Source organism: Phasianus colchicus, chromosome 1, assembly GCF_987193195.1.
Source record: "Phasianus colchicus chromosome 1, bPhaCol1.hap1.1, whole genome shotgun sequence".
In the NCBI taxonomy this organism is placed as follows: Eukaryota; Metazoa; Chordata; class Aves; order Galliformes; family Phasianidae; genus Phasianus; species Phasianus colchicus.
Genome location: NC_143436.1, coordinates 189,911,024 through 189,936,342, shown reverse-complemented (window position 1 = coordinate 189,936,342; position 25,319 = coordinate 189,911,024). Strand labels below are relative to the sequence as shown.

The window sequence follows — 25,319 nt, the reverse complement described above, 5'->3', positions numbered from 1 at the left end:
AATCTCTTAACGTTGCAACTATATTTGCAAGCCTTTGTCTTACTTGCTACAGGTAAGGAAATGAGAGAGCAAGCTATTCTGCGTGATGATGAAAAAACCAAAGGTTTGGATCACTCACTTGGGTATTCTGTACCATATCTGGTAAGCAAGGTGGAAGGGAAACAAATTATTTTGGGCTTTTACCCCTGTAAAATGGTTACTATTCTGAAATGCTGTAGAAGTGAAGTTAGTGGGAGCGTTTTTTCTTTCTAAACCAAAATATATTAAAATCTATAGCTTTTCAGCAATCGTTTTTATGAAAGCCAACAACAGAGATCTGCATTTTTATAGGAACAGCATGTAAACATTTCAACATGGAGTGCTGTGTGCTTTGAGGGCTGCTACTGCTGTAGTTATTGGAGGAAGAGAAAACTGATTATTTCCAAGGCTGCTGGGCGTGCAGGACTGATCTGGAAGATGCTGTGCCTTTGGGAACTCTAACAGTGGCAGGTAGCCCAAGGCTGGCAGCTGCTGGGGTGTGTTTTGTGGAAAGCAGCATCTCCTGGAGACACTCAAGGTCAGGCTGAATGGAGCTCTGAGCAATCTGATGGAGCTGTAGGTGTCTCTGTTCATTGCAGGGGAGTTGGCTAGATCACCTTTAGAGGGTCCTGTCAGCTCAAATGATTCTGTGATTCTGTGAATCTTAATCACGTAGAGCTATGGGAGCTCCTGCCCTGTACAGGGCTAAAATACTTCTAATAAATTATTTGCAATAATTTGTCTTTCTGAAAAATGAGATCATCAGGCTTATGCTATATTTGTCCTGATGCACTAAATTTCCTGGTTGAAGAAAAATGAAATGCCAACAGTAATAGCCTGATATTTGACATTCAGAAGACTGATGACTTCTGTACTTCGTGTGTGTATCTGTCAGTCACAACTTTGTCAATCTTTTTTAGCAGATGTCTATTTTTCATTTACTGTTTTACCATCGTGTGTTAATTCTGGAAAGAAATTTTGAACTTGATTTAACTGTATTCAGCTAAATTAATATTAATGTGGTAGACAGAGGTCAGGATGTAAGCCCAGGATTCTGTTACATATCATACAAAAAAGAAGTGGTGTGCCTTTTCCCAGTGCTGACTTTTATTTTTGGATCAGCACAGAAATCTCTTTTCTATATGTTTTGGAAGTGAATGAGAACAGTAATGACTACCATGGTGTTATTCTGTAGAAAGAAAGAATTCCAAAGCATTTGAACTTTGAACAAATTATGTTGTAGTGAGATAATATTAAGTTTGAACTGATAACTCTGATGTGAGAACTGCTTCTTCTGTACTCTGTATAATTCTGAAAATCCCTACCTTGTGTTGCTTATTTTTTGCAATTTTTTTTTTGGTAATATAATGTTTATTTGCCTTTTGTGATTTTTACATAGTATTTTTTTGGTTACATAATTTTTCTTTGTAACATTTTCTTGGATATTTCAAGTTTTTATTCAACTTGGCAGCCGAAGTACTTATCTACATTCAATTATGTAGAAAAAGAAGGCTGTGGGTCACATTACTTTGAAACTTGAATCATGCTGAAGAAGTTGTGATTTGTGGTTATTCATGCTCTATTATTAGGGTGAAGAAATAAGAAAGTATGGGAAACGTATAAATTCGGGATCTATATTGGAGAATGACAAATAATGGTAGAGGATTGATAGATAACTGATATATCAGGTAGTACATACAAGAACAAGCATCTTATCTGATGTAGTTTAATTATGATCCCTTTCTGTAACTTGCTGTCAGTGAGTCGTAGCATTGCTGGGGTTGGAAGGGACCCCTTGAGCTTCTAAATGCAGCCCTGCTCTGGCAGGGTCAGCTGTAGCTGCCTGGCCACCACCACGTCCAATTGGGTTTTGAGCATCTTCTCCAAGTAAAGGTACCAATACAACTCTGGACAATGTGTTAGAATAGAATACTTCTGTTGGAAGGGACCTTCAGAGATCACCTAGTGTGACTGCCTGAACTCTTCAGGGCTAAAGCACATAGTTGGGTGGTGAGGCACTGGAACAGGTTGCACAAAGAAGCCGTGGATGCCCCATCTCTAGAGGCATTTGTATTTTTATTTGAACACCTCTGCAGTTCCCTAGGTTTCATGAGGACTCACTGGGGTAGGTACAACAGCAAAATGGAGGTTTCTTCATTGATAATGCTGTAAGACAGCACAGACAGTGGTTTTGAGCTCTGGACTATGTCTGTCAAGCTCACGTGAGGCTGGCTTGGATGGACAGAGGGCAGTACTAAGGTCGGGTTATGGACTGATGGATCCCAGGAGGCTGTGTGCAGCCAACCCAGTCTGTGTTGCTCCAGGTGAGACTTAACATAATAAAAACTTGGGTGTTTGTTTTTTTTTCCATTATTCTAAGGGCTGCTTTTGAGAAATCTTAGTTTTCAGCCTACAAAGTGAAAATTAAAAAACCCAAACAATTAAAAGTGATGTAGTCATCTGATTGTTAGTAGAAATTCTTATTTTTTCATCATGAACGAGCACAAAAAAAACCTCCTCCTCCCGCGCCCAAGTGTTAAAGCACTGTTGAAATGCATGTAGAAAAAATGGTAAAATTCAGATATTATTGAACATCAGACTATTCTGCAAGTCCGAGCTGGATTCAAACAGCACAGGCAGTGGATTAATTGCTCAGTTCTGTCTGCTCCTCGCTCACATGCAGGAGACGCTCACTTGGACTTCCTTGACTTAAACAAACACTTAATACATCTTCTGTGTCTGAATGCTTGCGTGTCACATGCAGCACCCAGAGGGGAATAATAGATATTCTGTTAATGTAGAGTAAGCTTCAGATGCTGCCTAGCTGAGCTGGCTAGGGTGTTAGCTGATGTGGTGGTGAAAAGCTAAAGATGAGCCTAAGGGAATGATGATGGGGGCTGGGGAGGGGCAAATGGCTCAGCTGAAGTGCATCAACAAGTCTGGAGAGGAGAAGGCTAAGAGGTGAGCTTATGGCTCTCTCCCTCTCCTGAAGGGAGGTTATGGTGAACTGGGGGTTGATCTCTTCTCCTTAATAACCAGCAACAGGACAAGAGATAATGGCCTCAAGTTGTACCAGGGAAGGTTCAGGTTGGATGTTAGGAAGAATTTCTTCTCAGTCAGAGTAGTAATGCGTTGGAGCAGACAGTCCAGGGATGTGCTGGAGTCACTGTTCCTGGAGGTGTTCAGGAACAGCATATGTGTGGCACTGAGTGACACAGTCTTGAGTGGTCACAGGCTGATGGTTGAACTAGGTGTTCTTAGTGATTTTTCCAACCTCAGTGGTTCTGTGATTCTGTTGAGCAAGCCGACGTAGGAACCATCAAAAATGTTCTAAGCTCAGCTGTAGGTGTTTTAGATCTTTGAGCCTTAAAGATATAACATAGTCAGTTAAAATTAAGCTTGGCAGTAACTTTTCTGGTTTTGGTAGCTGAAAAATCACGTCGATATCTGTCACAGTTAATCATCAAATACTGCTATCCTGCCAGAAATTGACTTCTCAGACAGTGGGAATGTGTTGAAGTGACTCTCACACAGCTTTCCTGCCTTTCTAGACAAGGTGTGCACTGGCTTCTGACACTTCTTTTCATGGGACCCCTTTGTGTTTTAGGCCTTTTTGGATATAGGCAAGCTCTTAACCTTGATAGTATGTATACTGTGTGACTCACTCATGGCTCCTAACTGGATTTGAAGCCTGACTATAACGCAGCTTAATATACAATCCTTCAGGGTTCTACCAGGAAAAAAAAACCATAAATGGCTCTGTGTGATGGCAAGTGTAACCCTATAGCCTGTTTGCGTTGGGATAGTTGGTGTCTCCTTTTGTGAAGGTAAGGTCATTTCCACTTAACTGCACAGTAGGAAAAGATGCAGTAATCTGCTTGAGTCAGATTGACTTGTTATTTTGCCTTTTTGCTTGTTACTTCAGGTACTTTGGAAGTGGTTTTTATCTGTAATCATTAAAGCAGCTTGTGTGTTAGAAGAAAATAAGCTCTGAACATGGAAGCAGAACAGTAGCTGTTAGTTTTGAAGGCTGGAAAAAGAGCTTAAGATTTTTTGAAAAAACATGTCAAGCTGATGGTTTGAGATATTAAAAAAATATTGCACATCTCTGCGATACCCTAAGATTTTTATGCTTTTTTTTTCTCTTTTTCCTAACTTTCACTAACAGTCCTTTGCTCTCTCTTTGCTGTGACACAGTAATGATTCGTAGCAGAACAGAACAAAGTGTGAGCCCTGTGCTGCTGGTTCTGCAGAGCCAGTTGTGCTGGAAGAGCTGCACCGGCTCTGGGAGCAGAGCAAACCCAGTGTTTTCTTCTTGATCAAGTGAGCCAATTAAAAACAATTCTGGTATGATCAACAGTCCAAAGAAACTGTTATTTGCTGCCTTATTTAATGGGAGATAGGCCTTCTTATACCAAGAATGTTAACGATTTAAAAAATTGCCGGAAATCCTTCATTTCTTCTGCTGAGATTTGAACAACTTGTTATTCTTCTGTTATCTACTGGTCAGTCTTTTTATGAAAGTAGTAAGTGTTTTGGAATCTGATTTTTATCTCGTCATGAAATCTTGTGAGGTTAAATCACCCTTAATTTAAGAGCTCTTACCGGTCGGTAGCTCTGCCTTTGCTTTGGCTCTGGGTCTGTAGATGCCATGAGGGAGAGGAGGAAAAGAATGATGAAAGACAATCTGTATGAAATTAGAGTAGAAAACAGTTAAAAAATCAAGCCGTCGATGTTATCTTGTATTACACTAACTGGAAACTCAGTAAGAATTATTGGTACTAATTTAACTGGAATGTATTACTGTAGATATATTTTCCTTTTGGCTTCTGTCCCTCTCTAGCTTTCTCATACCCTTTCTTTGGCATGTGCTCAAATAGCACACGTTGTGTTTGCTTTTCCTTTTAAGAACAACAAATTCTGAGTATTGCGAAGAACAGAATAACCATTTTTCTTCACATACCATGAGCTCAGCAATTGCTGATTTGCAGTTTTGAGCAACATTAAGTTGAAGGACGTAGAAGTGTCCGTTTCCAACTTTAAACCATCCCAAAATTGGCAATACAGTGTCTTTTAAAACATGGTGGGCTGTGGGTTCTTAAAGTATCTTTTGATGGGAAGTTTTATGCCTGAAGGTGCAATTTGTGTGAAGGATTTGCTACTGGTGTTTACTCAGCTCCAAAAGTAATGGTTTTCTTTTTTGAAAACTTATTGCGAAGGTCTGTTTTCTTAATTTTCTGCATTATTTTGAAAGCTTATCTGTTCCTGCTGATTCTAAGTGAACTTTTGCACCAGGATTTCAGTGCTGGCCTCCAGCTGCCAGTAGGAAATCGGTGGGTGCGAGAGATTAACGATACCCTAAACATAATCAGCACTTCTTGTGTTATTACAGGGATGCAATCGCAACTCCACATCTATCGTTGGTTGGCTTTTGGTGTCAAGCTGCTGCGGAGCAGAGAAAACCCTCTTTACGTTGACCTTTTTCTTTTCGGGGAAAGCTGTGATTTGTGTGCTTGATTTAAATCTGCAGGTTCTGAAGTGGTGTGCTTTACAGTGTGGGGGGAGGAAGGTGGGGAGGGAATTCTTCCTGTTTTTGCAGACCACAAATCCTGTCTGGGGACCCATTACAAGCTATTATGTTAGCTTCTTAGTTTAGGCTCAGAAATTCAGGTCAGAGTTAACTCTTTCTTTCTATTATTTTTAATTTCTCTTTCTTTTTTTTTTCTCGGGACAACTGTAATGTTTTCAAACTTTACCATGACAAGTCAATACAGCATAAATGTGTGCTTTTCATCTTCTAAGCACTGCACTCCGTATTTACCTTTGAATCCACTGACTCCTTTGAAAGTAGTTATACATGTGATTTTAGAGGATCTAGAAAATGATTATTGGTGAAAATAAGGTGCTGGCTGTCAGAGTGTGCAGCAGATCCAGCAAGCAGTGATATTCATATTAAATTCAAAGTTGAATTTGGAGGAACTTTCTTAAAAACTATATTTTTTCAGAAAGATGACATTCATTATGTTAAATCTGCCTGTGGTTCAGACCTTGTTATATAGGTCTCAGAAAGAGATAAGTGTGACATGCTCTGTTCTGGCACCTATTTACTCTCAACTCAGACCTGTCAACGTGACAACAGTAGGAATTCTTGGAGGAGCAAAGTGCAAGACTGAAATATCAGGAGTGTGATGTTTTGAAGCAGACAGTGAGTTCAAAAGCTTTGTGAACAAGCTCAAACAATGCTTGTCTTAGCAACAGTTGGGCATTCTTATTATTCCCTAGCTTTTTAAATTTACTATATACGGGGACAAACACAACCCATTGGCGAGGCTGCTTAGGCAGAGAACTCATGCTGTTAATTGCGTGCATCAAGATTTTTAACACTCTGCTGCTGTTGGGCATGGTGGGGGTGGGTTGACAGTTGGACTGCATGAACTTAGAGGTCATGAGCTCATGGTTGGACTAAGTGGTCTTAGACGTCTTTTCCAACCTTAATGATCCTGTGATTCAATAGAGAAACCAATGTTTTGAACTTTATATTGTAAAAAAAAAGTTCTTAATGAGGAAACCACTTGACTGAAATGCTGTGTATTTGGTTTATGAAGTTGGAGAGAGCAAGGCAAGAAGTTCTCAATGAATATTGATGAGAAATAGCTTAAAGATCATAGAAGTCAAACCATAGATAAGGAGAGAGAACTGGCTGTGCGTTTTGTATGAAAAAAAAATATTCCTTGTTGTGTTTTAAAAATTAATATGACTTGCTATTATGTTAAAGAAAAGATCATATTACTTGTGATAGTCAAGTTATTATTTGAGTTTTATAATGTGTCAAGCCAAGCCAGAGAATATTCTTTAGCAAGCTTTCACACAGACAACATATTGTGGTGCAGAATTGGACATTGGTGATTGCTCCTGCTGGCGTGAGCAGGGCCTCAACCTCCTGCATTAGGGGAACTGGAATTTGGCCTCAATCAGTGTTTTCCAGAATTTATAGCACTTAGAATCGCTGAATCAATGAAGTTGGAAAAGACCTCCAAGATCATCTAGTCCAACCACCCACCTGCTACCAGTATTTCCCCACTAAACCATGTCTCTTACTACAGCTAAAAGCTTCTTGAACACTCCTATAGAAAAGTGTAAGTACCTTGCTCACAGAAAGATGAGTTCAAAGGTTGAAACTGGTGCTTTGTGATTTCTTTTGATTTTACAATTCTCTTGATTAAACAAAGAAGTGGAAATCTTTAATCTGCTTTCTAATTTCCTGTACTTTCATTTCTAGTCCTTGAAAATGAGCTCTGAAGAGAGCTGTGTGTGTTTAAAATCTTAGAGAAGACGATTCAAAAGGTGAAGAGGCTCTCAGTTTTGTACCCAAGAAACCCCTGTAACTGGTGCCCTGCCCTCAACTTGTGGATGTCTGTTGTGGTCCAGGGATGCCTAATGGCCACCTGTAAAAGGAACTGATCTCTTCCCTTGACCTCCTACCTACACTTCTGGTAGTACAGCCCTGTGTGCTGCTAGGCTTCTTTGCTATTTTTGTCCTATAGCTTTCTTTTTTTTTAAAAAAAAAAAAAAAAACTTTGTGGAGTTATTTTTGTCTCTTTCCTCTGAGCAGAACAGTCACAGGAATGTGTTGTTCTTTGAGCTTTATAGACCAGAGTTGAAGAGCTATTGCTGTTTGAATTTGGTCTGAATGCTAACAAGGTGTTCAAAAAGCAAGTTATACTTAGTGAAACCTTTCTTTGAGGGGTAAATCATAGAATCACAGAATGGCCTGGGTTGAAAAGGACCACAGTGATCATCCAGTTCCAACCCCCTGCTATGTGCAGGGTCGCCAACCACCAGACCAGGCTGCCCAGAGCCACATCCAGCCTGGCCTTGAATGCCTCCAGGGATGGGGCATCCACAGCCTCCTTGGGCAACCTGTTCCAGTGTGTCACCACCTCTGAGTGAAAAACTTCCTCCTAATATCTAACCTAAACCTCCCCCGTCTCAGTTTAAAACCATTCCCCCTCGTCCTATCAAATGAACAGGCGAATTATCTGGGAAGCATATGGCCTGTCATTTAAACATTAAGAATGGAACAGATTTATAGAAAACTGTTCATCCACAGATGATGTGAGGTGTCTTGGATGACTGCACTTGGAGACATTGCGTTTTTTGTTCTATAATATATAAGAATACAGGTGCAGCTCTCTTGGATGCTGTCTTAAGTATGCTCTAGTTCAGCCTTGGCTAACCTTGTCAACCTTCCATTAATTGTTTCCCCCCACTTTCTCCAAATAAAAGATTCTGTGTGTCACTGGGGACTGTGTACGCTATGGGAAATTTTATCAGTGGAAGGGAGGCAATGGGAAGCTAAGGCAAAGGTCTTGGGGAGAACAAGAGAGCGGGTATGGATGAAGTGTTAGCTGTCTTTAAGCCTTCCAGAGCAGGTGATTATACATGGCTGGCTAATTATTGTTACTTAATTATTTCCAGCACTTGTAATACTGTTTCCCAGTTGTACATGCCTCTTATTTACCAGTTGCAGCTTTAAAGCAGTCCTTGGTTGTATCAATGACCCTTTAGCTTGGGATAACTCCATCTTTCAGTCCTGTTTTTCATCAGCTGCCATTTTTACAAAGTAGTGCAACACTTTCTGAACTTCCACCTGTTTTTTACCAGTGGAGTTCACAGTTGGGTTAAGTTTGCTGGATCACATTTGCACAAGGCTGGGAAGAACCTTTTTTTTTTTTTTTTTTTTTTTTTTGTAGAAACATGGGGATGTTCACTGCTATAGTAGCCACAGAATGAGTTTGAGAAAAACAGCAACCTATTTCTGCTTAGAGTTCAGCAGGCAGGTTTGCTGCAGGCATTTACAGATGATGTCATCTAGCAGCTTTCTGTACTTCCAGCTCCAGGAGTTACTTCCTTGGGCACTTTCATTGTGTGTGAGTGTTTTCCCTCCTCCTGACCACCTCCTTTCTGTATCAGTTTCACTACAGCTGCAGTGCAGCTTCTTGTTTCTTTCCTTCCTCTCTTCTAGCCCCTTTTCCTTTCTTTGTCTTTGCAGGTCATGCTTTACATTTGGCCGAGAGGGGACCATAAGGGAAGCTAAAGCTTTGACAGATAGAGTTCCTAGTTTTTTAGTACTTCCATTTGATTTATTTTTTTTATGTGGGAGGCCAACGCCACTCCATCTGCATGTCATCTCTGCCCGTGTGATACAGATGCTGCAGGAGGGAATCCACCAAGTTATCACCATGCTACTCACATAGTAACAGTCGTCAGTATACACACTATGCTCTGAAAGCTGCATCTGTCGCAGGTGGAAGCTGCTTCTGGGTTAGTATGTTACTACAGGTTGAACTGCAGTTCTGATGTTTTCCAAAAGGCTCAGAGTGCGTTGAGTTGGCAGGATAGCTGTCATGTGTAAATTTAATGCTGTTTCCAAACACTTGTTTGTACATTTAATTTATCCCAAGCTTTTTATACTTGTGCAGGAAAAGGGGAAAAAAAAACAAACAACAACGAACCCCAAGAAACATCAAATATCCTTTTTTTTGTCCTCTGTGAGAACAAACTAAAAAAATGTACATAATTGGGAGCAATGACACAACAGTGGTATGTAATCAGCTGAGCAAACTGGCTGCAAGATGCAGTGGTTGTTTGTGGACCAACTCGAGTTCAATTCAGTTAACATCCAAAGTGAATTTTCACTCGCCCTGGTCAGAAGCAGCATGCAGGATTTTGATCCTTTGTTATGAGGTATAGAAGTCTAATTGCTTTAACACTTGTGGATATATTCCCTGTCTTTTTGTTTCTTCTAACTTCACCAGGTCTTTAGGTTTTTGGTTTCTGGCTGCCTGTGATTTTGATTCTCTTACTTGTGCAATTGCAGTGATTGCAGGTTGTTTTGTGAACATACAGTTCTGTTAAGCACCCCATGAATGCTCAAAACTTAAAACTGTGACATACCTACAAACCTGGGTTGGACCTTTCATGTTGTCACATCAAAACAAAGAAAACCAAACCAGAATGATGTGAAGACAGATGAATTCAGGTTATAAACTCATTTCCATATGAATAATTAAACATATAGTGCTGTTGTGATTTTGGAATTGGTGTGTAGCAGCACTGGGAGCAATGCAAAAAATCCCGAATTCTCCAAGGCTGATAGTAAAATCAAGATGCTATGGGCAATAGTCAGGTAAGAAATGCTGACATTGTGCCTGTAAACTGTAAAAGCTAATCTCTGTAGAAGAGAGAAGACAAACAAGAGCAAAGGAAATCTGTAGTTGTAAGTGCAAAACCTTTCTCAAAGCTCACTGACTGGTGAATGACATACAGAAAATAACTATATTTCTGACAGCTGGACCTTTTGGAAACGTCTGATAGAATCTGCTGCTGCAGCAGCTCACATCAATGTAGCCAGAGCTCACTATTTGGTCTTGTACTGGAAATGTGGGGCAGCATGAGCCCAGATTTATGTTTTTAACATCCAGCTAGTGGCATCATGTGGTGTGAGGCATCGTACAATAGAAGGGGAACAAAGAAGAAACTTGGTGAAGGTTTGTAGAGGAAAAAGCAGTGGCAGTGTTGGCACTATGGCTCTCAGCTGGAACAGGTGGGCATGCTGCTTTGTGCCATGACATCTGCATTGTCCATTTCAGTAGAAAACACTTTTTGTGAGAGTATAAGGAGAATATAAGCAGAATGGCATCTCAGATGACACCACACTTACCCAGGTAAAAGTTTACACAGAAGTAGTTTCTGTAAATTCCCAGTTTAACTTTGGCTGTGGTTTGTACGCTTACATTATCATTTCCTGCACAGGCTTTTAGTCCTGGTACGTGCTGTGGAACCCAAGGTGCCTTGCCTCTCCCTGCGTGACAGCTTCAAGGCTCATGCAGTACAAGTTATACATAGTAACTTGGTCCATGTAATTCCTCTCTGCTTTGATTCTGTGCTATGGAGGTGCTATTTTTGGTTTCATATCTGTTTTCCTGCAGGATGATAATGATTCATCCCCCATCATTAAACCACTTACTAAACTCTCTTCTTTAGTAAGATGTTCAGATGCTTAAGGTACATTTCTTTGATTGACAAAATGTTTGATTTGTTCACTGATTTTATCATTTCTGTTTATAGGAGAGGTCTCCTCACAATTTACATGGCAAATCAAGTAAGTAATCTTTTATTCAAATGGTAAAAATGTGTGAGATCATTGGAATTGTTTTTGAAACCGCTATCAAATGCTGTGCATACAAAAATATTTACCAGATGGTTGTGTCAGTTTGGTTTTTTCTCATGAAAAAAATAGCAGTAGTAAATTTATCTAAATTCATACTTTGTACCTTAACTTTTTCTAAAAATGTACCTGTATTACACGATCATACTTTAGGAATGACTGTATTATGCCAAAATAATTAGCTAATCAACCTAGAACTTTACTGGGGCTTTGAGGGAATCATGCAGACTTTGAAGATTCATTAATAGAAGTGTTGAGGCAAAGGCAATTTCTTGCAGCACAGATCAGAGTGATAACACCGATACTTTCTCTTCCATCCTGGTAAGTCACTGTTGGTGACAGTTGTAATTCTGAGGATTCTTGGAAGACATTCAGAAAGAGATGATGTTACAATGTCCTACCAAGTAAATATCCTACCCATATAAATAAATGCATTTACAAACTGTGTTAGAATTCCCTCTCAAATTTAGATGTGTAAAAAAAATTCTTTTAGACAGGAATTGCTTCTTGGCCTGTCCTGAAATAGCCATGACGAGGGTTCACAGACTTCAGAAGAGAGTAATTTAATTCTCACCATGAATTATATTGATTTCAACTACTGTTTTTATCTTCTGTAGCTGTGTTGGTTCATACCCTATCCTTGAAGATTCCTTTTCTTTGTAAAGTTGTTTCTAATTTGAGGAGGAGACTAACTATTTTCTTGAAATAAATATAATTCTATGTTCAGACCCTCAATAACATGCTAATGTGACATTGAATTCCTACAAGGGTAACTTAATATTGAAAAGTTTGAGTTTTTCTTTGAACCAAGAGCAACAACTGTGTAGAAGCTTTTTGTTCAGGACGTGCTGGTGGTCATGTCATCATTCATTGGGAGCAGACTTTTCAAAAGAAGGACAAAATAGGTGTGCTTAACAGCAACACTCTGAGTGTCCCTAATCTGAGAAAGGTATCACTATGTTTGCAGCTCTTAAACTGTGATACCCCAACAGCTCACTTGGGCAGTTCAACAGTTATAAAGGAAAAGTCAACAAATATAATTCTATTTTAAAGAGGCTGTTTGATTCCATGAGTGTTGTGTTCAGCATAATGGTTTATTTTAGTCACATGTGTTTGAACTTTGGACAGCCAAGGATTTGCCCTATAAATTGCCCTTGATCTTGATGTACTTTCCTCGTTAGCAAGCTGTGTAATCACTGTGAATGTTTGCCTACCTGCGTTGCTTGTCTTTGGTTGAGAACTTTACATGCTTGGTTAAGATTTACTCATAACTTTACAATGCCTTTAAAATATTTGTTATCTCTAGATTGCAGCATGTTCTGAAAGCTGGCAAGCTGCACTTATTAATGCTGTTATCCACATTTCAGAGCTGGAGCATAATGTGACTTAAGCTAACCTTTAGGTAATGAAAATGCAAAATGTAACTGGAATGTGAAGTGACTCCTGCATTCTGTAATACTATCGTCAAGGCCTAGCAAGGTGTTCTTTGGACTAAACACACTACATTGTTTTGTTTCATATTTGCTAAAGTATGTTTTGCAGCCTGAGCAACAGTAATTGTGTGATTCGTCATGAGTGCTTTTGTCTAGTTAGAGGAGGTAATTGTAATTAGTTTTATTGCTTATTATAAGCAATTATCTTATAAGCATTTATCTTGGCTATGGATTCAGTGAATTTTGATAGCAATACTAGGACTTCTAAAATAGAAATTTCTTCTTACTGTTCTATTGGCAATGGTCAACAGTTTGTGCTAGAGATGAACTAATGTAGTGAAATGGGCACAGGTATATTAAAGACATGTATATGGCTGCTGTTATGGAGTGGAAGGCAGGAGGCAGAGGAACTCTTGTTCTGGGCAATAACATCTTCGTTGATTTTTTTATTTTTTATTTTTTTTTCATCTTGAGCTACATAAGTGTCATGACTAATTGTAAGTAATCCAGTAATTATAGATTTATGTGACCCTGAACTCCCAGGTTGTATTTTCTGACTGCTTACACAATAAAATGACATTAAAAAACATAAGAACCATCGAATCTATGATTACCAACTTATTTTTAATGACTTGTTAATACTATATATGCTTTGTGGAAAATTTGAATGGAAGCAGTTTCTTAAGGTAGCTTTCTGCTGGATTGAATCTATTGGAACAAAACACCTAAGGACTGGATTTTTATGGGAATACTTAATATGCAGCCTAAAATCAACATCTGAGCTTTCTGGAAGTCAGATGAAGTTTTGTAGAAATAAATTAATATACCTGACCCGTAACATGGTTGAAGATGTGGGTTTGGAAATTTTTAACTTGTAACTTGTCTAAGAACTGACATTTGTGATACCCCAGTACAGACCTGCAGTAGCAGTCTGTGCTGGGGACCACACAGCAGAACGGAGCCTTTCAAGTTCTATTTTGGATTGCACTTGTTAAAGTCAAGACATTTCTAGGATTGTAAGTGATGCATTGGTGGTGAACATATAGGATAACCCTTCATGGATAATTTGAGATCAAAAGGAACCCTGAGATTCCAACAAAAGGTGGAAAGTGAAATGTAATCTCGTCAGTTATTTTTATCTGGAAACGATGATGGTAGTAATAAATGAGCACCCATGATTAATACCTATAGTTCTTATATTTCAAAACAGTTATGGCATACTTAATGGTGAACAGCTTGACATTTGAGTTATTGCTTTGAAGTTGAAGAAAAAAATTGGCATTTTTGTGTTGAAACAAAGTATGAATTCAGTTTAAAAGTTAAAAAAAAAAAAAAAAAAAAAAGAAGAGATTAACCTGGGCTAGGACATTTTGTTATGAAAGTTTGAGAAATTTATTGGAAAACTGATACATTGTTATTGGAATGTTTACCAAGAGAAAATGCTTCTTAGCATATACTGAACTATAAAAAGGGTTTTTTGCTCTTACCAGAAAGAAACTGAGTTTTATTTATATTCTTGCACTTGAAAGTCAAATGTGCCTCATTGTGTCAGAGACTAACTTTGCTTTGTTCTGTGATTTCTGCTTTATTTGAATGCAATCATTTCTGTTGGAGAAGGCCTTGAAGATCATCAAGTGCATCCATCGGTCTCACCTACCGAGTCCCATTACTAAGCCATGCCTGACCACCCTTTCATGAGTAAATTCTTCCTGATATCCAATCTAAACCTAACCTGGGTGTGATGTGAGGCTGTTTCCTCACCTCCTATCCCTTGTTACCTAAGTAAAGAGACCTCACTGCAACCTCCCTTCAGGTGTTTGTGGAGAGTGACGAGGTCTCTCCTCAGTCTCCTTTTCTCCAAACTAAACAACCAAAGTTCCATCAGCCACTCCTTGTAACTCTCATTTCTAAAACCCTTCACCAGCTTTGTTGCTCTTCTCTGTTATTCTCAACTCAATATCTGCTTGTCACTGAGGCCCCAAACTGAAGATGGCTCTTGAAGTGCACTCCCATGGAAGCCGAGTACGGAGACGGACCTACTGGCCACATTATTTCTGATACAAGTCAGGATACCATTCACCTTCTTGCACCTGGGCATGCTGCTGTTTCATGTTCAGCCTGCTGTCAAGTAATACCTCCAGATCCCTTTCTATTAGACAGCTTTCCAGCCACTCTTCTCCAAGCTTTGACCCAAGTGCAGGACCCAGCACTTAGCCTTGTTTAATGTCATGTATGGTGTTGTACTCACGAAATGGGAAATGTTAACATTAACAAGTTGTTCACTGGGGTCACAGGTTAAACAATGTAAAGTTCAAACGTGAGATGAAGCAGCTGGATGGAAAAGGCAGTGTGGTAACATGGGGGGCTTGTTCTTGAGTGCAGTGGGAGGAATTAGCATAGGAATCACTTCCAGCCATAGAGGCAGGCGTTAGGGAGCACAAAAATATAGTTTTGAAAAATAAGATGAGAAAGCAAGAAAAGGAGACAAAGAAATAGAATCTAAAGATGAGATATTAGAACTCTTAATAGCAAGAGTTAGGGAGGAATTGAAGCTAGGGTGCTGTAATGGCAGTTGGATGAAGTGAGGAAAGCAGTGGGAGAAGTTGATCTGTTCTACGTGCAGAGAGCAGACGATAAAGAAAATGATAGCTATGCAGGGAAAGGAAGTGATGAATTTTGCTGCAATTAACACAAAGAGAAATTTAGCAGGAGTGCAGAGTGAGTGACAAAGAAGGCACTGTTTTTGGTGTCCTGGATATGGCAGCTGGAGAAATTGTTGTCAGCAATTACATCTGGATGAATTTTATGCAGAAACATGGCTAGTCCATGTTATACTCACTGCTGTTCTGATGTTAGCTCATCAGTGCATCTGTCAGTGAAGAAGTATTTTAATAGGACTTCATATACTGGGGAAGAGATGGTGTACTAGGAGAAGAAATGTACAGCCATGCGTGCCATCAGTAGTAAGAAAAAAGAATGTTTTCCTATCAGGAGGATGAGTACATCTTCCTAGATGCAATGTAAAACAGAGCACTCATTGGAGATGGGTATTAGTGAAGAGAAATACTACTGCTAGGAGGTAGGTATGAATAAGGAGAATTGCTGAGAAAACAGTCAAGAGTATAACAAGGGAAAAACTTCAATATTTTGTACATTTTGAACTTATGATGTTTTTTGGAAAATTTGGGGGCTGCTGCTGAAGCTGAGAGCTTGCTTACTGTGTTACCATTTCTCTCAGCAAACCGTATATCTGCTTTCATAAAAATATTGGTCATTGGTATTTTAAGTCCAGTTTGGAAATACCTAAAACTAACAAAAATGTTGTTCACATTAAACAAATGCTGAATCAAACAAATTGGTTGAAAGCACTTGAGTGGGCTCTGTTTCAGTATGTGATAGAGCGCAGTACTGTAACTGAGCATGGCTTCTTACACTTTTAAAGTAGTCCAAGCAGTACCACAGTTGAATTGTTTTTAAGTTACGTAATTGGTCTAAATTTGGCTTCATTTTGACTGAACCTTTGTTTATTCCAACCAAGCAGTATGAAGGACAAGTGTTGGGCTCTTAAGGCTTGAGATAACTTGGTCTAAGAGCAAGCAAAATGCTGAAGCACAGATTCAAAAAGGAATCCTTCTGATTCTAATGGAGAAATGAGTATCTGAGATTCTCTAGTCACAGCTTTAATTCTAGACACTTGTATGCTGTCTTACAGGATGGAAGTCATAGCGATTTGGAATGCTGCTAAATCTTCATGCTTTGCAACATTTAAAACATCAAAACCACTAATCTAGTTTAAGATGTGTGGTACACTGCGGCAGCAAACAGAGCTTGACAGGAATATAATGGAATATAAAGCATGGTTCAAATGTTTGAGGCCAAGACCCTTCCAATATCACTTTCCATACACACTAAATTTGTTATTGTTTCATGCCTTGTGGGGGTGGTGTGTGCTGGGATGAAAGAAAGAGGGGTGAGATTTGCTATGGCAAGAGAAGCAGCAACAGCAGAAATCCAGTAGTGAGCTGCGCTGTTGCCGAGCCTGTAGTTTCAAGTTTTTGCTAAAGGCAAAGTGATAATATTGTAAAAGAAGTTACTGGCACACAATGAATACTTTGACGCCGAACATTCCTGAGTGATTTTTCTCACCAGCTTATCACATGCTTTTTGTACAAACTTGCAGATGCGTTTGAGTTGTTATGAGTGCTTCAAGAAATACCTCGTGCCTGTTGTAATTAAGCGTATGCTCCTATGAAAATACAAATTGAATGTTTTTTTCCTTGAGTAACATGCTATTTGACTATAAAATAGCATTTGTCACATTGTGTATCTCGTAACTCTGTTGAGAAATTACCAGCCAATGCTGTAACGATCCAATTCAGAAATATCCTTTAAAATAAAATAAGGTACTGATTATGACTTTTTCATTGATAAATCTGGGAGATAATAGGTATTTTAAAAATCCCATTTGTTTGGACAGACCGTTAGATTTGTTATGCAGTTTATATGCTATAGCACAAGGGAATGGTTTCTGTTTCAACTTACAAATTGACATTCTATAAACAAGCCACCAACTCCTTTTCCTTTGGGAATGGTACAGTTTTAGTCAAAAGATGGAGTCAGTGCAGAAAGAAGGGCAGATGGATTTACTTCTACCAAATAAATATTTCAGAGTTTTTAGCAGTGATAGACTCTAGGAAGGTTGATTTATTTATTTATTTACCACTATTCGCTTCTCTTTTTAAATAATTAGAATGTGGTTGTGTATTTCTATGCTATTCTTTGCATTATTGTTATGCAAACACTGCTGGGGTGTCTTTTAGCATAACAATGAAGGTAAGAATATCTGATTTATTTATTTATTTTTTAAGTTTTCTATTGTTTCAGAAGTAATCTTCATAACTGAAAACGCTCCAAGGAAATGCTTGAGGCGGTTGGCTCCATGGAGTCTTGCTGTCTTCCTGCCACCACCTCTTCTGTGATTTGTTGCTGTTATCTGTGTCCCTCTTTGGAGGTGACAGTGGCTTTGGTTACAGCAGCAGCTGGAAGGGACCATGTGTATTTATTCTTTAATGTTGTCCAGGCTAGCTATTCCTTTCATTCCTTGCATTATTAGCTTTTGAGCTGATAGTGTGGTAGTTTAAGTAGAACACTTGCTCAGTTCCTTCTTACAAGGAAAAAAAAAAAGGAGCTGCTAAGTTATTCTTTATGTCAGGGTAGTAAAATTCTTCTTATGTGTCTCTATCTTAAAAGATACTGATAGAAAAGTATGAGTACTTTGATATTGTGCTTCTGGTTAACTTATAGGAAAAATTCCACTTGGAGATCTTGCAGGGAAGCTGTCTGCTTTTCTTCATTGGAAGTTACCCTGAGGTAGATCTCTGGCTTGTATAATCATCCCTGCCTGGCAGAGCACAACCCCCTGATGTTGTGGTAGTACTCCCAATGAGGACAGGTCTGTCATTGCCTGGGTAAGGAAGGAGCAGAGAAAGCATTTAGTGTTGTGTGGAAAGGAGTCTCACGCACCCACGGCAAAATTTTTACTGTTACACAGGTAAGGAGATAGCAGCCTCAGGTAATCATAGAATTGTTTGAGTTTTAAGAGACCCCCAAAGGTCATCTGGTCCAACTTCCCTGCAATGAACAGGGACACCTACAGTTCTGTCAGATTGCTCAGAGCCCCATCCCATACATGTCTCCAGGATGACTTGCTGCTAGCTATAGCTGACAAAGGCTTATCACATAACTTCCAATAGACATTAAAAAAAATAAGTACTAACAAGAAACAAGTCTTCTCTGGTATCAGGTTAGACCTCAACATCATCTTGTGTCAGGCAACGTACCACTTGTTGATGAGACCTGGCTTTTGTTGAGGAACAGTATTTTTCTGCTGTTCCGTCATCTGGATTTGGTTGGAAAGCCTCTTCCTTAACTGCTTCTTCAGTGCCTGGGTCTTGCTGCAAAAAGGGAACAGAAATAGAACTCCAATGTTTTTCAAACAGGACATACAAGATGGAACTCGCCTGACACTCTGTAGCCTTCAGATGGTATGCTCTGTCTTCATCTTGTCATGTTTCCACTATTGTGTCAGCATCCCCAGGGTATGCATCAAGAAATGATGTTGTTAGTACCCTCAGTGGGAAAGTAAAGAAACTGTAAGTGTAGCAGTAGGCAAAAAAAGCAAAGTGTTTTTTATTATGAAGTTAATAACATTTCAGAAAAAGGAGCAAATTATTTCCTGGGTAGTTTGGAGAAATATGGAAATTATTCAGAAGAAATGGGTGCTCTTTAGTGACTGACAGTAACGTTCAGATCTGTTCCACCTAAGCAGAAGAAAAGCTTTACTCTTTCACAGAATCCTGGAGTTTATTCTAGTGACTGTGCAGGGAAGTGTATTGTATGATCAACATTCCCAAGCTCCTTGCTTAGAAATTAAACACAGATGTTTTCAAATAATCAAAGACTTAGGCATGTTTTATTCTAGTCGATAAATGCTCAAAACACTTTCCAAAAATTTTATTTTGGAATTCAGAAATAGATGCCATAAATGAGTAAGCTATATACTTTACACATATCATGTTCTGTGGGATGGGCAGTTTGGCAACTGAAACAGGCAATACTGAAGTAAATTGCTACTTTTAAATATAAACTTTACATAAAAGTCATGCAAAAAGGAATAAGCTGCAGTCTCTCTTTCTTTTAAATAGAACATAATGTAGACTAATTTGATTAACAGAATGCTTTACATAATCAAATTATGGGTAATTGATGGCACTCGAGGATAATTTTAAAAGGTTGCAACTTAAGGTCATTGTCACTCCCCCCCATTTGAAGTTATTAAGAGACAGGTTTTAAGATCAGCAGTCATATGAGCTTAAACATTGCTGATGTCTTCACTTTTAAGTAATACAGTAATAAAGTTAGATGCTGGCAGCTGGCGTTCTTGTGCGTTTACATAGCTAATTGGCTTTGGCATCTTAGCCTCAGGAAACCTCATCCATCACTTCAGCGCAGGATATTTTGGCAAGAGTCAGAGCAAACGTTTAATTCTTTGTCTCTTGCTTTCTATGCAAAGCTGTTTGCATTTTTAAACTTTCCTGTGTATCTTGTCAGGAACTGGATGCAATACTGAATGTTATGCTCCTTCAATGTGATCTTTCCTGGTGAACAGCTACTTGTCTTGACTTCCTAGACTTACCAGTACTGTCACTTTAAAACTTCTCTGCCAGGCGAAACCTTTTGTCTTTTATAATGCATTAAAAAAATTTGTCTTGGATTTGTTAAAGGTTGTTGACTTTTTGCTAGCTGGTAACTGAGGTTAAAGGAATGTTTAACTTCGGGTTACAAAGAGTGGACACCCATCTCTAGTGTGAGCAATGTCTCTGACTTTTAGTATTGATGTAGGCAAGGATTTAATAGACTGAAAAAGTGAGCCAAGGCAGATCTCCAGGCTTCCCAGGAGTTGAAATCCCAGTGCTGTATTGAGAAAGCCGAGGATTTCCCTAGTGAAAAAGAGAAGAGCTTCAGAGGTCTCTCAATAAGGCATATGAGAGCAGGAGAATCCTGCAGTCCTCACCCCTTCTGCCAGCCACGCTTTTCTGATCAAGACTCTCAATAAGGGACAATAGTTGGGTTCTGTGAAGGTACAGACTGAGGAAGGAGCGACTGGAGAGCAGCTCAGCAGGAAAGGACCTGGAGATGCTGGTGCAGGAGCCAGTGGGGTGCCCTGGCAGACAAGAGGGCAAACAGCATTATGGGGTGCATTAAGCACAGCACAGCCAGATGGTAAAAAAGGTGATTTTCCTGCTGTATTTAGCGTTGGTGTGGCCTTGCCTTGAATATTGATTGCAGTGCTGGGCTCCACAATATAAAGAGGATATTGAGGTACTTGAAAGCATCCAGAGGAGGGCAACAAAGCTGGTAGCAAGGATGGAAGGCACGTCCCAGGAGGAGAGGCTGAGGACACTTGGATTTCTGCATTATCAGTTGTAGAATCATTAAGGTTAGAAAAGACCTCTAAGACCATCCAGTCCAACCATCAGCCCACCCCACCATGCCCACTAACCTCGTCCCTCAGTGCCACATCTCCACAGTTCTCACACACCTCCAGGGTTGGTGACTCTACCACCTCCCTGGGCTGTGCCAATGCCTCTCCACTTTTTCTGAGAAGAAGGTTTTTTCTAATATGTAACCTGAATGGTGGGCTGAGTCATACCGAAGCAGGGAGCATGTCCTTGAGCTGGGTTTGCTCAGAAATTTTGGGGAACCTTGTAAATGACCCTTTTTTAGGTCATAACCTTACTAGAAACACACGCCATTTAATCAGTTTCTCCTTCTGGAACACAGAGGAGATCACAGAATCACAGAATCGCCAGGGTTGGAAGGGACCTCAAGGATCATGAATCTCCAACCCCCCTTCCACATGCAGGGCCACCAACCATTCCACCTAATGCTAGACCAGACTACCCAGGGCCCCATCCAATCTGGCCTTGAACACCTCCAGGGATGGGGCATCCACAACCTCTCTGGGCAGCTGTTCCAGTACCTCACCACTCTCTCTGTAAAGAACTTCCCCCTGACGTCCAACCTAAATCTCCCTTCCCTCAGCTTAAAACCATTTCCCCTTGTCCTGCTGTCACTCACCCTTTCAAAGAGTTGATTCTCCTCCTGCTTGTAGGCTCCCTTTGGGTACTGAAAGGCTGCAATGAGGTCACCCCACAGCCTTCTTTTCTCCAGGCTGAACAAGCCCAGCTCCTTCAGCCTGTCCTCATAGGGGAGGTGCTCCAGTCCCCTGATCATCTTTGTGGCCCTCCTCTGGACCCTCTCCAACAGCTCCCTGTCTTTCTTGTACTGGGGGCTCCGGACATGGACGCAGTATTCCAGATGGGGCCTCACAAGAGCAGAATAGAGGGGAACAATCACCTCTCTTGATGGAGCCCAGGATACCATTTGCCTTCCGAGCCGCAAGGGCACACTGCTGGCTCATGTTAAGTTTTTCATCTATCAAGACCCCCAGGTCCTTCTCTACAGGGCTGCTCTCAAGGACCGCTCCTTCCAGTCTGTAGGGATGCCTGGGATTCCTCCGGCCCAAGTGCAAAACTCTGCACTTTGCCGTGTTGAACCTCATCAGGTTCACCCAGGCCCACCTTTCTAGCCTCTCAAGGTCCCTCTGAATGGCATCCCGTCCTTCAACCGCGTCAACCGCACCATTCAGCTTGGTGTCGTCAGCAAACTTGCTGAGGGTGCACTCGATTCCATCATCGATGTCATTGATAAAGATGTTAAAGAGCACCGGTCCCAAGACAGACCCCTGGGGGGTGCTGCTCGTTACTGGCCTCCACCTGGACATGGAGCCATTGATGACCACCCTCTGTCTGCGGCCTTTCAACCAGTTTCTTATCCATCGAGTGGTCCACCCATCAAATCCACATCCCTCCAGTTTGGAGATAAGGATGTGGTGGGGGACCGTGTCAAAGGCCTTGCTCAAGTCCAGGTAAATGACATCGGTTGCCTTTCCCTTGTCCACCGATGCTGTCACTCCATCATAGAAGGCCACCAGATTGGTCAAGCATGACCTTCCTCTGGTGAAGCCGTGCTGGCTGTCATGGATCACACGCCCTTTCCTCATGTGATCACACCCTTTCCTCATGTGATCAAATGATGTGCAGAGGTATCTGTGTGCTGTCAGGGATGACCTGACTTGAAGCAGTTATGGACCTGCAGCAGAACCTCTTGCTGCATGCTCAAGACTATAAATGTCTGTCTCCCTATGGCCTTATAACAAAACTGGGAAGTTTTAATATGCAACATTTTGGAATCTTATTTTTTGAGGTTTTGGCACTTCTGCTTGAAATCTCCAATTATTGTGTTGACCATCAGGCGGTCGCTGTTGAGCTGTTTCTGGAGCTGCTCAAGTATTATGACAGGAGACTTGGCATTCTGATTTCATCTTATAAAAAAGAAAACTTTAATTCTGTGTTCAAAATATGCAAAATGAAAACATTCCTAGGAGGGATACAGTTTACATAAATTCATCCAGCTCATTTGTGAATTTATGTATTAAAATTTTGTTTATTGGCATTAGACTTACCATAAAACTGCCTGATGGAATGAGTGTGTCTCCTTACTGATTAATCACTTTATATTTAGTTATTACTTTGTGTTCCAAATGATTCATTCAGAATCAAATCCTTCACACTTTTAATTACTGATATCCACTCTTATTGTATTACTGCCCCTTCTGATGTGATGTTGTTCCTGACGTCATTTATAGCGTAACGATAATTACAGCAGCAGTATCAGCACAAAAATCATTTTGTCACTGTTAAAACTGTAAGCTTTCAAAATAAAAGCCAAGTGCTATTAGTGATGAAGTATGTGTTCCACTTTATGTTTTGTTGGAGAAAAGAAACAGATGTTTAGTCTAAAAATGTTAAACGTTTCCCATGCAAGAGCAGTAGTTGGTGAGTTAGCATCTGCCTCTATGCAGTGTCTTTGCTACAAAACAAAAAGCACAGCTTCGCACACAGTATCTGAAATGGTTATTTATAGTTTTTCATTTCTACGTTTTGAAGTATTTTCTATATTAACAAGTGTACGGCTTGGTTACGTATGTATATAAAAGCAATTCCAGAGGTTTTATTAATGCCGTAAGTAAGTAAATATTTTTACCTTTATTTATAATCAGATATAGTGGTTATGGTGGTGTACGGCCATCAGCTTGTGTAAACTGGCAAATGTTAACACGTGGTGGTTTAAGTTCTTTACATATCCCATAACAGCAGAGCACAGATTTTAAACAGTGCTGAAGAGAAGTTTTTTAATTGTGTAAACACTCATTGGTTTGGCATTCAGGGGGAGGTGGTTCATTTGAAATCTTGTCTTTGGTGATATGCTCCTTATGCCTCTAATAAGGTTGGAAAAGTGGAGGAGGACAACTTCTAGCACAGCTTGTAAATGTCAGTCTGGATGGAAGACAGCTCGGCTTGAAAACAATATTGGTGTTGGAAAAGCGAAAGGAAAAAAATCCCTTCTGGAAACTTCTCTCAGAAGGAAAAACTGTTGCAGAAAATTTAGAATTATGATCATTTTTGGTAAAGCAGAAGGAAGTAATTCTGAAGTATCGAACTACATGTAGTAAATGTGGGGGAAACTGAAGACAGAATAAAATTTATTTCAGCTAGGTCTAAAGCTGCCTCGTTTCCTGAAGGCAGTATTTCACCGTGGCCTCAGCCCTGTCCACGTGTGAAACTTCCCAATAAACGTCTTCTCTTTAAGACTGTTCTGCATTTGGAAGACAAATTAAATAAAATGATTACAGGAAAAAATGGAATGAATGTGGGAGAAGGATGGTTCTTGAATCTCCTCCTGTCTTTTCTATCCTTTCCATCCTTTGTAACAATGGGCAGCAGCTGAGAATGTCAGTGCCAGTATCTAAAGGTGGGCTGTGGGAAAGAAAGGGACAGCCTCTGTAACCAAGTCTGGTGTGGCAGAACAAGGGGAAATGGTTCCAGACTAAAAAAGGGGACGTTTAGATTGGGAATAAGAAAATATTTTTATGGTAAGGGTAGTGAAGCACTGGACCAGTTTGCTCAGAGAAGCAGTGGATGTCCCGTGCCTGGAGGCATCCAAAGTGAGACTGGTCATTGTGAGCACTGGATGGAGCTGTAGGTGTCCCTGTTCATTGCAGTGGAGTTGGACATCATTGGGGGGTGATCTTTGGACATCCCTTCCAACTCAAACAGTTCTATGAACATTAATCACTATGGAAATTTCATTAATCGCTTACGGAAAGTGGTGCAGCAGTGATGGTATCTTACTGCAACATTATGGTAAATTGGGTTGTTTCAGAGGAGCTGCATCATTTGAGGTTAGTTTAGTATAGTCACTTCCACGTCCTGCAGCAGCTGTAAGTTTGGGTAGGACTTCAGCAGTTAGTCTTCTGTGTTCCTGTATTTGAGTGCTGTGGTTTTCTAAGCAGTTTCTGTATGGTTCAGTAATTTATTTCTATTGGCTCGAAAGAAATAAAATGCTTCAGTAGCTGCTCCTCTTTTGTGTCCAGTAGTTAGCTGTGAGGATCGTAGGAGATTTCTGCAGACTTTATTCAAATAACTTTGGATTTTGTATTTGGAGTTCTCTCCCAATATTTCCAGGGAGAAGAAGAATCTGAAGTGGGAAACAGGAAAGGGGTACAGAATGCTATTTACATTTATATATACTTACATTTCTTCACTTTAGTACTTATTTTAGATGGATAGTATTTTTTTCATCAATGAATTGACACATAATCAACTTCTATGAGCTTTGTTAAGGATATCCACAGTAACCTGTGTTATTAGAAAGAAAATCAGCATTAGTTTCATTGATTCTATGTTACATTGATTTTCCTAACTTTTAAATGATTTCATAAAAGTGTGGAATTTCTTTAACCTTCCCCTATCCACCAATAATCCCTAATAAATTTTTATGTTTGAATGCTTTACTAATTGCAAACCTTTTCATTTTGAAAATATGCTTTCATTTGTATACAACAATTTGTTCAAGTAGCCTTGGGTTACACAACTGGAGGCTTCAGTTTCTTTTGTTCAAGTTAGCATGTATAATTCCTGAGGCAAAGCTCTTATTTGCAGCGCTTCATGTAA

The 25,319-nt window shown here is 39.9% G+C and overlaps 1 protein-coding gene across 2 annotated transcripts in view; it reads left to right on the top strand.

The window, feature by feature from the left end:
- Window positions 1-25,319, top strand: part of TMEM135 (transmembrane protein 135) — a 168,625-nt gene that overhangs the window by 24,742 nt on the left and 118,564 nt on the right. For both annotated transcript variants that reach the window (XM_031612453.2, XM_031612452.2), the window contains one exon: window positions 11,149-11,182. In XM_031612453.2, coding sequence (XP_031468313.1) covers window positions 11,149-11,182 — 34 coding nt within the window. The remainder of the gene's footprint in view (window positions 1-11,148; window positions 11,183-25,319) is intronic.